Source organism: Eptesicus fuscus, chromosome 10 (assembly GCF_027574615.1).
Source record: "Eptesicus fuscus isolate TK198812 chromosome 10, DD_ASM_mEF_20220401, whole genome shotgun sequence".
Taxonomy (NCBI): domain Eukaryota; kingdom Metazoa; phylum Chordata; class Mammalia; order Chiroptera; family Vespertilionidae; genus Eptesicus; species Eptesicus fuscus.
Window position 1 is genome coordinate 79,824,647 of NC_072482.1, and position 12,572 is coordinate 79,837,218.

The 12,572-nt window shown below is 36.7% G+C and overlaps 1 protein-coding gene across 2 annotated transcripts in view; it reads left to right on the forward strand.

Annotated features, from left to right (window-relative positions):
- The window catches only part of PTPRK (protein tyrosine phosphatase receptor type K), a 477,611-nt gene that overhangs the window by 243,540 nt on the left and 221,499 nt on the right, over positions 1-12,572 (forward strand). For both annotated transcript variants that reach the window (XM_008138467.3, XM_008138476.3), the window contains exons 4-5: positions 10,291-10,372; positions 12,405-12,520. In XM_008138467.3, the coding sequence (XP_008136689.1) occupies positions 10,291-10,372; positions 12,405-12,520 (198 nt within the window). The remainder of the gene's footprint in view (positions 1-10,290; positions 10,373-12,404; positions 12,521-12,572) is intronic.

The following is a 12,572-nucleotide window of genomic DNA, read 5'->3' on the forward strand; positions in this document are numbered from 1 at the left end:
TAGGTTAAGGTGTGGAAAATGGGGGACATCTCTAATAGTGTAAACAAAAATACTTTTTTAATTAAAAAATACAGAAATGTCTAAACGAACACTATAGACATAGCTAAATGAGTACTACTTTTCTAATAACTAAAACTAGTAGGAGTACAGAAACCAGTCACTCTAATTAATTTTGTGTAAAATCTCTCTCTACCATAACACTAACCTTTCAACAGGGAAAGGTTACAGTACTTTTGAAATGACTTAGTTCTTAAACCAATATGATGAAAGTAAAGAGTTCTCTTTATATATGGCCTTAAAATAATTACTTATTAATATGTCCACATTTGTGATGGAAGAGTTCAAGTTCCGTTGAACTTTGCCTTGATATCTGGTTATGCTACCAGTTAATTACCTGGTTCACTTGCAGCTTGTTTTTCTCTATAATTAAAGTTCATACGATCCACAGATTTTACATGTTAGTAATTTCATGTTTATGGTAAATATAGGTTGCATTACTAATTTTAATTTTCTTAATTGAGCTGGATGATTATAAATTAATGCTCTTGAGAGTCACTAACCTCTGCTAAGGAACAGACTTAACTGTGTTAGTTTGAAAGCATTCTTTTTTTCCAGAAATAGTTGTGCAGGTGGTCTGCCTCTCTGTGTAAGATTGGACTGGTGGTGCTAAAATTTAAAAGGTTCTGTCTGTGGATTGCAGGAAGACAAATGGCACATCTCTAGAAGCGAGGAGAAATAGTCCTGTAATTCAGTGTCACGTTGATAGAAATAGCAACCTTAACCAGTCATCTTTTATTTTTGGCTCAGACAACTAACTATAAAATATAACGCAGATGGTGGAGCTATGATAGTAAAGATCCAGAAATGACATTTTGCTGATGAATTTGCTAGCCTTTGCTTCTCCACTTTTAGTGCTACACCACATCGTTTATGGTGTAAGTTGCTTGCTTATGTAGCTAAGGGCAGACCCACAGGATGAAAAATGTATTGAATGGCAGTTTTAGATCTTGTGTTATTTCAGTTAACTTTGTTTCATTTCCTTCTTCCAATTGCCTTTTTGACTTTTCCTCTCTTTTGCTAAATTCCTACCCTAACATAAATTAGTCTGTGTGCCATGAATACTGGGCCCTATTTCAATTTATTTCTGAATACATGTTTAAAGGCACGTGGAATATGGTATTATGCTCTATCTGCCTACTTTGGAATTGGGGATGCCTCTAAGAGGCGTTGGGCACATTGTACTCTGGCCAGCTTCCCCATTCTCGCTGTTGAATTGAAATGAAAAAAGGAATCATGTAAGGGTACTTTAATGATGTGGGTGTCAGATTGTGCAAACTTTTCTCTTTTTTAGAAATAGGTAATGGGGAAAGTAGAGTGTGGTGCTGAGGAGCCAAAAAGTGTTTTTTGTGGCCTTCAGCATCAGGGCCACCTTATTATCACTGCCTGTTATAACTGGCTGGGGTCTTAAGGCACTGCATAGGATGAATCAGCCCCTGGAGAAGAACAGGAAAAGGAGGAAGAGGTTAACATTTATGGAGAACCACCTAAATTGTATACAGTCTCTTTTAATCCTCACAGTGACCCCCCTCACAGAGATTCGAGTTGTTCTGTGACTCAGAGTGCATTTGTCTGTGCTGTGCATGTGTGTATGTGTGCGTGTATGTGTGTGTATCTCCATTATCATTAAAGACTTATCTCAAAACCCTTTGGAAAAAGCAGTAAATGCTTTCCCCCACTTTAAGCTAGGGAGAACATACAAAGAATACAACTCCTCTCGCATTTATTTTGTGAATATTATTTATTTTTGGTTCAAGTTTTGAGTTTATTTGTTTTCAGAGATGAAAAGTTTATCTGGGTCTCACTTAACCATATTACAGAATCATATTAATCAACATCAACATCTATTCAAATTAAAAAAGCTATTGACAATGTTTTGCAAGTGTTTTCATTCATTTCAGGAATGAAAATTAATTTAAATAACTAATGGACTACTTTTATGAACTTAAATATTTTAGCATAGGCCCTAAAATAATTATTGTTAGTTCCTTTATTTAGGTCTACTGTTGGTGATTACATTAGGGACAGTCAACTCCCTGGGCTAATTTGAAGTATAGGAAAGTACAATGCTTGCATATTCATTATGGTGCCAAGCCTTCTGAAAATCACCTTCTTTGGGCTTTTTTTTATTTTTTTTAAATACAGTCTACTTTGATGTGAAATCTCTTAGGTTTTATTTTCTGCTTTTGATCTGTGATCTTGCATTTTTACTGTTTTACTGGACACTGGTGTGTGCTTTGACTGATATTCTGTTGTTTATCAGACAAACTGTATAACTGAAAAGGCTTGTGTTTGGATGGATGCTGTAGTTGTTTTCATGCAAGTGCGGTCTTGGTATAACTGGTATTGTCACCTGTGTTAGATGATGTAGAAGTTCTTATGGGCGGCAAACTGCGGCTCGCGAGCCACATGCGGCTCTTTGGCCCCTTGAGTGTGGCTCTTCCACAAAATACCACGGCCTGGGCGAGTCTATTTTGAAGAAGTGGCGTTAGAAGAAGTTTAAGTTTTAAAAATTTGGCTCTCAAAAGAAATTTCAATCGTTGTACTGTTGATATTTGGCTCTGTTGACTAATGAGTTTGCCGACCACTGATAGGCGATTGAGAATGCTAAACCTCAGGGCATTCTTGTAACATTGTCATTTTATTCAAGAATACTTGGCTATACTATACATAGACTTTGCATTCTAAAATCAACTTGTCACTAGTACATTATTATAATTGTGTGTGGATAAATTGTGTGTGTATGCACGTGTGTGTGTTGTGTGTGTGAAAGCAAGCAAGCTGTTCAACAGCAGCTTCTGTTGAGTGCCAGACCTTGTCACCATGCAGAAAGCCTGTCTGTACTCAGGAAACCTAATTACTCTCTGCAGACTGCAAAGTCCTAAGGTTAAGTCTCAACAAGAATGGTCCTAAGAAACTGGCCATATTTAATTTTAGCATGTCTTAATCAAAAGAACTGCTTTTGAATTCTTATGCACCTGCAAGTCATGGAGGTGCAGGGATAGCCAAAATCTGCAATATGAAAGGGTTTTAGATGAAGAATCATTTTGAGCTTTATTATAGATCTTAACTGCCTTCCATGTTTGGCATATAATTAGAATGCCCTAATTACTCTTGCGAGCAGCTTTAAAGCCAAAGAATGTACCAGTATTTCCCTTGCTTGCATATTTTACCTATGTACCTTTTGCAGCTCAGGTATTTATCTCTTTCAGGAACTAAATAAACAAGTAAGCAGCCGGCAAAGGCTGTTAATGCATTCATTCCAGGGCTTTACTGAAGGCATTTTCATATGTGAGACTCTTAGAAATCAGCTATCGCATGAATCAATAGGCAAGCCAGCCTAGTGTGCAGGTCTGCCAGGGAGAAGCCCCCTCTCGCACTGTACTGAGGTTGCAGGATTCCAGATTGACTGCCTGTGAGAGAGGAGCTGCAGTGGGCAGCAGCCACTACCTGCTCTGCACGGGGCTTTTGCAACACCCGCCAGTTATGTGTATATTAATCCCTTATAATATATATATTTTATTGATTTCAGAGAGGAAAGGAGAGGGAGAAAGAGATAGAAACATCAATGATGAGAGATAATCATTGATCGGCTGCTTCCTGCACTCCCTCCACCAGGGATCCAGCCGGCAACCCAAGCATGTGCACTGACCTGGAATCAAACCGTGACCTTCTGGTTCATAGGTTGATGCTCAACTACTGACCCACACCAGCTGGGCTGTGTATATTAATATTTAAGTATGAACAAAAATAGAATATTTTCACATTCAGAAAGAAACTAGGTTCCAGATTTTGAAGTTTCCACATAGCAATTTGACTTATTCAATACAAGCTCTTCTGGGGGCCATAAGCAAAAAATGCATTCCTTATAGCATTAACTATTCAAGGGAAGTAATTATATTTTCACGATTTCTAAATTAGCTTGGGAAAATTATCCGGAGCTTTCTCAAGGGAGAGTTATTTTATGTCAACAACATTTTCTGAGTTAGGTAAAGGTGAACTAAATGAATACTTTATTCCATCCTTTCCCTTAAGGCAAAACCATTTACCAGAATGCACTAATATTACAGACTTGTTTTCTTTTACATAATGGAACGCCTTCTAGCTCCAGCTTTCACAGGAGCCTGTGGTTCACCGATGCTGTGCTGAGTAAGACCAGTCACTGCCCTCAAAGACCTTGTCTTTCAGTAGAGGAGGATAGACGTTGAAAATGTGTTTAAACAGTTAGCTACCATTGTCATCATGCTCTGTGTGTGACTCCAGCCTGAGGACACGTCTTACAAAACGGTCTCTAAAAGAGCAGATATTAATTCCCAAGCCACTTGGGATCAGGTTAATGGATAGGAAACACTCCACCCCTTTGGATTTCTTCCCTTTTAATCATGCCACCCTTCCCATTATGCCTTTCCATGGACCCCAAGGCGTTTTCTTCTATTCATCATAAACTTTAGTGCTGGTTGCTCTCTCCGCTTCTAAGGCTCTCCGCCAGCCTGATGACTTCAGTCTCTCTGTGGCAAGTCCCCTATTGGTTCCTTTACCTCGCCTTTCCCCGAATCCACCTTCCTTATTTTTCCTCATCTCCAGGATCACCTTCCTATTTTACCTTATTTCCCTAAGTCACCCACCTTATTTTAACCTGATGCTCTGGTTAAACAGATCTTATAATATTTTGCAAGTGTTCTCACTTTACACGTAAGCATCTCACTTTCTGACCATAACATAAACTCATCCTCTTGTACTTTACTCATTTTACTTGGTGTTTGAACAGCATTTGGTCCTGACCTGTCTTCTGCTTCAGATGTTCTTTTTTTTAAAAAAAATATTGTTTCAGAGAGGAAGGGAGAGGGAGAGCTAGAAACATCAATGATGAGAAAGAATCATTGATTGGCTGCCTCCTGCACACCCCACACTGGGGATCAAGCCTGCACCCTGGGCATGTGCCCTGACCAGGAATCGAACTGTGACCTCATGGTTCATGGGTGGACACTCAACCACTGTGCCATGCCAACAGGATATTCTTTTATTGGCTTTTGCGATACCATGTATCTCCGTTTCCCTTTTATATCTCTACACACATTTTTTGCCTCAATCTCCTCTGCCATTTTGCAGGCCTGTCTTCCTTTATCCTATCTGGGTAGAAGGTATGCCAAAAAGAGAGAAGGTGGCCTAGGATGGATCCTTGAGAATCCAATGTTTAGTGTTTACATGAGAGAGAAAGGTCATTTTTATTTAATGATGTTGATGTACTTTTGTTCATATATGTAAATATGTGTGTATGTATGTATGTATGTGTGTGTATATAATTTGTTGTTGTTGTGGTTCAGCTAGCATCTGTTGAATGCCTGCTATGTGCCAGGCACTATGAATAAGCTCTGAGTTAACTATAGTTTCTGACTTTGAGGCCTCATATATTGTAATGACGATGATGACATAGGTGCTGCAGTAGCCCTTGATATGGATGGAATTATATTTTAATATCAAAATTTGAATGTGAATATTTTGAAATAGGTTTTGATTTTTGTACATTTGTTCTTTGAAGGCAAATGTGTAATTTATGTAGAATTTTACATTAGCAATGCTCAGTGTTTAAAAATTCAAATCACAAAAACACAAAGTCAAGGAGGTTTATGGGAATAAAATACCAGTTTTCTCTGTTGTTTTTGTCCCCCAAATTGTGGCCAGAAGGTTTTCATGAGAGAGAGGAAATGGTAAGAAATTTCATTTTAGTACATGTGTCCTTTGTGAATATTTTCCCATGATGGCAGTGGTGCCCCTTAACATAAAACATTTACTGTATGCCCAAAACTGTGTTAAATGGTTCATGTGTATTATCTCATTTAACCCTCCCTTAAACCCTAGGTGGATACTGAGTTTTCAATTTTACATAAAGTCACATGAGCAATTTTCATACGTTTTTTTCATAAGTTAAAGTTACACATACAGAATCTGACTTTGGAGGCAACACTAGTTTTAACATTATGACATATTGAAAGAAAATGAAGTGCACATTTTTCCAGCTATTTTAAATATCTTTAATATCTTATACTACATGATATTTCATGTATCATTTAATCATTTCACATAGGCCATTCAGTCTTCACAAGAAGTCATGATATAGACAAGGCCGGTGATACCCAGGTGAGGCTACAAAGACACGGGGAAATACATTACTTGGGTTACATATAATAGTGGACCAACAACTAAATCCCAGGCTTCCTGACTCCGGGTTCAGTTTTCCATTGTATCTGGTACTTCCTCTGCATTCATTCCGTTTACCAAAGGATAAAGTTGTCTTTGTTCTTGCAGGTTTGCCTTCGCCCCCACCCGCTTCTACTTTAACTTAACTTTTACTTCACTTGTTTAGCTAATAATCCAAGAATGTTGCTAGAGTAGCAAAAATTTGATTAGAATCATCACCTTCAGTATTTCAGGTAATGGAGTGGAGTGAAAACAGCGTAAAAAGCAGAGCCCATTTATTCTGTTCCCAGGCTGGCCTCCTGGATGGGTTAAAGTTGACATCTGGTATGGCTTTCAGTGCTCTGTCTTGTGGGAAGCCCTGGTAGAATACTTGACACCAAGCATTAGATCTGACCCGAGCATTAGCCCAAGCAAGCTCTGTGTAATTAAGCTGTTCGGATTTGTTTCCCCTGACCGGACAGAAGAGCCTTACAAGGTGAGGGCTCTGTTGAAGTGATAAAGCTGATTAGATCCTTAGCAGTGAAGGAATCTGATCTTAGAAATTTCCTCTAGCTCTCGTTAATGAGGCAAAGACAACACTTAGCAGGGAAAATGAGGTCACTAAAAAAGAGAAACATTTTTTTTTTCTTTAATAAAGAACCGCTTCTTTTAAATCAAGGCCTAAATTTATTGTCCAGAATAAAGCTCCATTTAAAAGAACAAATAAACCTTTTTCTCAAGAGTGTAGTAATCATGTTTAAATATATCATTTATATGGAGCGAAGGAAGTTTAAACCGTTCGTGAAGGTAAAACTAAGATAAGCCTAGAATTTAAAGTAATTTAATTAATGCTGACTAAGACAAAACTGAAATAACTAGCAATGATTAATTATACAGATGTGTGGTCTATTTATAAGAATTTTGTTTTGTTTTCAAAAATGGGTTTCTCATTTTTTCTTTCAGTGCCTTCCCTTTCCTTGAACTATTTATTCAAGCAAATAAAATATTTTCCTGGGATACACCTATCCCAATCTTATATATTAACAATGTTGATAATATTACCGTTTGGTTTATGTAGCACTTTTACATAGGGCACTTTTAATCCTCATAAAGTATTGTAATGAAAGCTGCAGTTTATCTGTATTATGGAATTGGGACTTGGCTCTAAAAGGTTATGTGATTTGTTCAAGAATTTTTAAACGGGAAACTTGGGAATCAAGTATAAGTTTTCTCATCCCAAAGAAAGTGGCTTAACAACCACAATTTTTTCAAGTTATACATTGTTTAAAGTTGATTCCCTTCTTTCTCTATTTCTTGCTAAGGCTTTGTACCGATATTTAAAAAGTATCAAGATAATTGTTTTCATAGCAAATACATTTATGTGAAGCATAAATCATATGTATATACAGACATATATATATCTGTTCATGGGTTAGCTATCCTTTCACTATAAAGCATTTCTCTTCCCTCAAAGACTTTGTTCTCCTACTTCTTGCTTCAACTTATTCCAGTGAAATCAATAGGCAGAAAGAGCCAACTTGAAGTGGAAAAGAAATGACGCAGGAGAAAGTTTATGGTGGGAATGGATGGATGGGAGATTAATCATCCACCCAGCCTACTGTGTGCATCCTATTATCATTGGCTTTTGGGTGGATACAGAAGTATGGTACCAGGATAGGAAGGCTGTAATGCTGATGATACTGCTATTTAGTCACATAATACCTAATTAGTATGCTATTTAAAATGACATTAATTTTTTAATTTAAATTTTAGACTTTAAAAGGAAATTTAAAGCCTATTTAAAGGAAATGTTCTCATCGTTTGCTTCTTTATCTTGAGAGGGTAGGTAATGTAGTGAAGTTGATGGAAGAAACAGCATAGAGGTAGGTTAGCTAAGGTCCATTCCTGACTCCACCACTTGTTAGCTGTTAGACTTCAGTCAAGTTACTTAACTTTTCTTTAAATTGAGGATAAAAATAATACCTACTCCATATGATTGTAGTGAGGATTAAAGGAGTGTGGTGTGGTGGGGGGTAAACACCACCAGCTGCTCGCATGAATGTGCACGCTAGTTTAGGACAGTCTCTTGTTTATAGTAAGTGCAATAAATGTTAATTAGTTTCAGCCATCAATAAAGCTTCTGCCTCTCCACTATAGTAAAACTGTCTGTCAAAAAGTTACCCGAAAACTCTTAATGGCTACCTCCAGTTGATACTTTTTAATTATAGTTTTTCTTGACCTCTTTCCTGTATTTCATATATATATAATTTCTTTTTTACCATAGCCTACATCTTTTTTAAAAAGCCAGACTCCCCAAATTTCCAGTTTGTTTTTCTCTTTTCACACAATGACAGTAAGCTTCACTGTTTTTACTTTGCTCCATCAGTGGCCCTAAATCTGTGCTGAGCTGGAATCCCAATCTAATCCCAGGATGGGCCAATATTCCCAAGGAAAAGGAGACAAGGCTGGAGATGGATCATAGGATCACAGTGCAGAGACTGCCCTCCTAAATCTTCATAAAGACGCCATTGTTGATGTGCATATCTGATGTTCTGAATTTTGGTTATTGTCATTTATCTGGACTTTTCTAATCCTTTCGGTGGGAGTGGTGGCCTGCCTGAAGCTTCCTGATACTTCTTTCTCTGCCTCCCCTGACCATTGTGTCTGAATCACACTTTGTTGGCTTTACTTCTGCTGACTGTCTTCTTGCCTCCTTTTTAGCGTTTTTCTCCTTTTCCAGATATATCTGCCTCGCTCTCTCCTAATCATTTACCCTATATGTATCCTAAGCAATTCAAATTTGAAATGTCTGAATTGTACTTAGTTATCTTCTCTCTAAAATTTGTACCTTTTTCTTTATCACTAGTCCTGGCTAGGGATCTCCAGTAGTATCATTCATCTAGTGAACCAAACCAAGAGTCATAATTGTCCCATCTCTTACTACAACTAATGAGTCAGTAAGTTCTAGTTGGTCTGTTTCCTTGGTATTCTTTTCCTTTTTTTCTTCTCATTTTTCTATTTCCACTCCTATTACCATATTACCAGAATGTTTCCAGTCTTGTCTTCTGTTAGGTCATCTTCACCTGATAGCCAAATATATTTCTAATAGACTGATTTGATTATATAATTCTTACAATAAACATAAACTCCCCTTACATTTCTTAAAATGTTTTTCAAAATTATCTGTGTATCTTCACAAATAAAGGAAGCCATAGTCAAATACAATGTTGAAAGATGGCATGCTAACTCTATTTTCTCTTGAAAACTCACAACACACATTATTAAAAGAAAGGCTATATGAAGTCCTGCTATTGACTCTAACAAGAACGCTCTATAACATGAGCTAATATTTGAACATGGACACTTTTTTGTTTGTGTGATATTTATTAATATAGAACGATTGACAGGATATACCCCTTACATCACTCTGATAGTGTTCAAGGTCTACCATGCCTTCTTTACTAATCTCATCTCTTCTTCTTTGAGCCTTTGTAGACATACAGATTACATTTATTTAGTCCCCAAACACACAGCTCTATTTTATTCCATTTTATATTATCCCTTTTGCCTGGAATACCACTAATCTATCAGATAAGCTCTATCTTTGAAAATTCAACTCTTTAAAAAGTTTTGATCATTTGATATTTTCACTGGTTAGCTTACTACTTGGCATAATTGGAAGTGCTTAGTGTATATTAAATAAATAACAAAAAATAGAAAATAAATAAGAGAAATTTAGGGATTTAGGATTTGCTGTATCTTCCTATTCATTTTATATAAGTATTGCCCATTCAGGAAATCTAACAACACTTTATAGTTTCTTAAAAAATTTAGTGAGAGCTGCTTGATCTCTGTAATTTGATGGCTCTTCAAAAAACTACTTTGTTTATTTGTGGAAGGTTTAGGAAATGACTTTACATTACAAGATATATTTTAAATTCTTATAGGATGGAAATCAAATTAAATGTTTAAGCATTTTATGGCTATTCTTTATCTGCTCTGAAAATTCCTTATAAATGATTGTTTTAACTGTTTTCTATTTTTTTTCCCTGACAGGTAATATTTGAAGCCGAAGTCTCAGGAGGGAGAAGTGGTTATATTGCCATTGACGACATCCAAGTATTGAGCTATCCTTGTGGTAGGTTGTGATTAAGAATTGTATTTTTCTATGCTCTTTCACCACTTGTCTTACATTGGCAGTGACTGTTGATCGCTCATCACTTGATCATTGCTGTCTCCTTTGTTGTTGTTACTCCTAGCCTTCTGTTCAGTTTTAAGGGAGCACTGAAATATATCTAGAGGTTTTGAATCAAATATTTTTCAGACCTGTAACTAATCACACACTTATTAAAGTATTCTTCTAATTAATTACTGAGAACCAAATACAAATGTAAATGAAACTCTTAAGTAAGACTTGTTCTATCTTTTGGCATTAAGTTTTCTTGGAAAGCAAAGAAGAATAACAAATCAGAGAAAGCAAAATAGAAAAGAAGCCTCACTAACTTATGTGATCAGTCAAGTCAAAATTTGAAGTGAAGTGAATAAATTAGTTCACCTTATTCCAAAATCAGAACTAAGATTTTTATGTTCTCATAAATAGCTGGTTAATCCATATTAAACAACAAAACAATAGAAATCAAATAAAAAATAAACTTGTTTTGTTATGTCACAAACTCATTGGTTGGTCTTCAAATTGTATAACTAAATTTGTGTTTACATTACATTCCCTGAAAGACAATTATTGCATGCATTCAGTAGAACCAGGTCTAGTGCAGCTGCAGAAATTCGAACTTTACCCATATTTCCCAACCGCAGCATTTGCTAGGGCCCATACATTGTAGATGATCTGTAGAGTAATCCTCCTGGTAGAAATTCTCCACCACATCAGAAGTGGCTTGCAAAGTTCCAGAGGTCAGGGCTTGTGCTCCTGGTGAGTGGCTGTAAAACCCTAGTTTGCATCAGAATCCCCTATGGAGTATGGCAAATCCCAGATTGCTTGGCCCCTCTCCTGTTCTAATTTGCAGGCCTGGTGGGACCTCTGAATTTGCATTTTTGATAAGTTCCCAGGTGCTGCTGTGCTGCTGGTCTAGAGTTCACAGTTTGAGAATCACTTTCTAGTTCAAGCATCCCTCTTTCTGAAGTGCCTACCAAGGTGCGGCTCTGAAAAAAGATTGGCAGACAAAGCTCACATGATTTATGCATGTTCTCAGCAAAAGAATACAATTATCACACTCAAAGTTGGTTTACTAAATTCTTCCAATTCATTAGTATATCAGAATGATGTTTCTATCTACTGTTCACTTACACTTGTTGAAAGAGAGGTGTTAAAGAAAATATTCACCAGAAAGGTCATACTATGAATTGCGTACAACAGCAGCTTCATTGTGATATGGTCCTCCCTGAGCTTTCTTTTACTAGTAGTACCTAAGGTTTAGCTTTTCTTGCTTATATTTCCTTTCAGTTGGAAATATGAATAGGCTTCAGTTTTAAATGGCAATTATAGAAAACACTTATTTGATTGTCATTTATTTCATGTATAATGTATTTTGACTGCCCTCATCACTTTCTGTTGCTCTAATATTTCTTTTGGGTAACTTTCTTAGGAATATAAAGGAATAGGAAGTGGATTTAACAGTAGCTAAGCTGATACTCTGTTTGAGAGAAATACAAGTATTCCCTTGTTCTTTGAAGTACTAGAGGGTTATATCTATTGAAATAATTAAAAAAAGATCCAACTGCTTAAAGTATAACTTAATAGTTCAACAGTCTTGCATGTCAGTATTTTAGATATTACATGCTTTCATTATATTTTTCCATTATGCTCTCTTTTGTGCCTATTTGATCTCTTTACTTTCTTTGACTTGTAACTGTTTTATTAATACCCACATGAACAATCTCTGGCAGTCCTCTGCCCTAATTGTTGAGTATTCATTCTATAGAGCAATGCTCTAGCAATAATGGAGCAATAGGTGATAGAGCTATCGAGGAAAAGAACTGGGAGAGTGAGAGAGGAAGTGGTAACTTCCAGTGCAAAGAAAACTCAGTTTTCTTCCATATGTTATGAACTTTGGGCAAAGGTAACAGTATCAACAACATTCTTCTCCTGGAAAAAAGTAACATGGATTGTTTTCTTTGTGTTAAAACAATAATTTTTTTCCCTGCCTTCACAGATAAATCTCCTCATTTTCTCCGTCTGGGGGACGTAGAGGTCAATGCAGGACAGAACGCTACATTTCAGTGTATTGCTACAGGGCGAGATGCTGTGCGTAACAAGCTATGGCTGCAGGTAAGCCCAAGTTGGCAGCTGAGCTAAAGAGTACACTTGATTTTAAAAAATC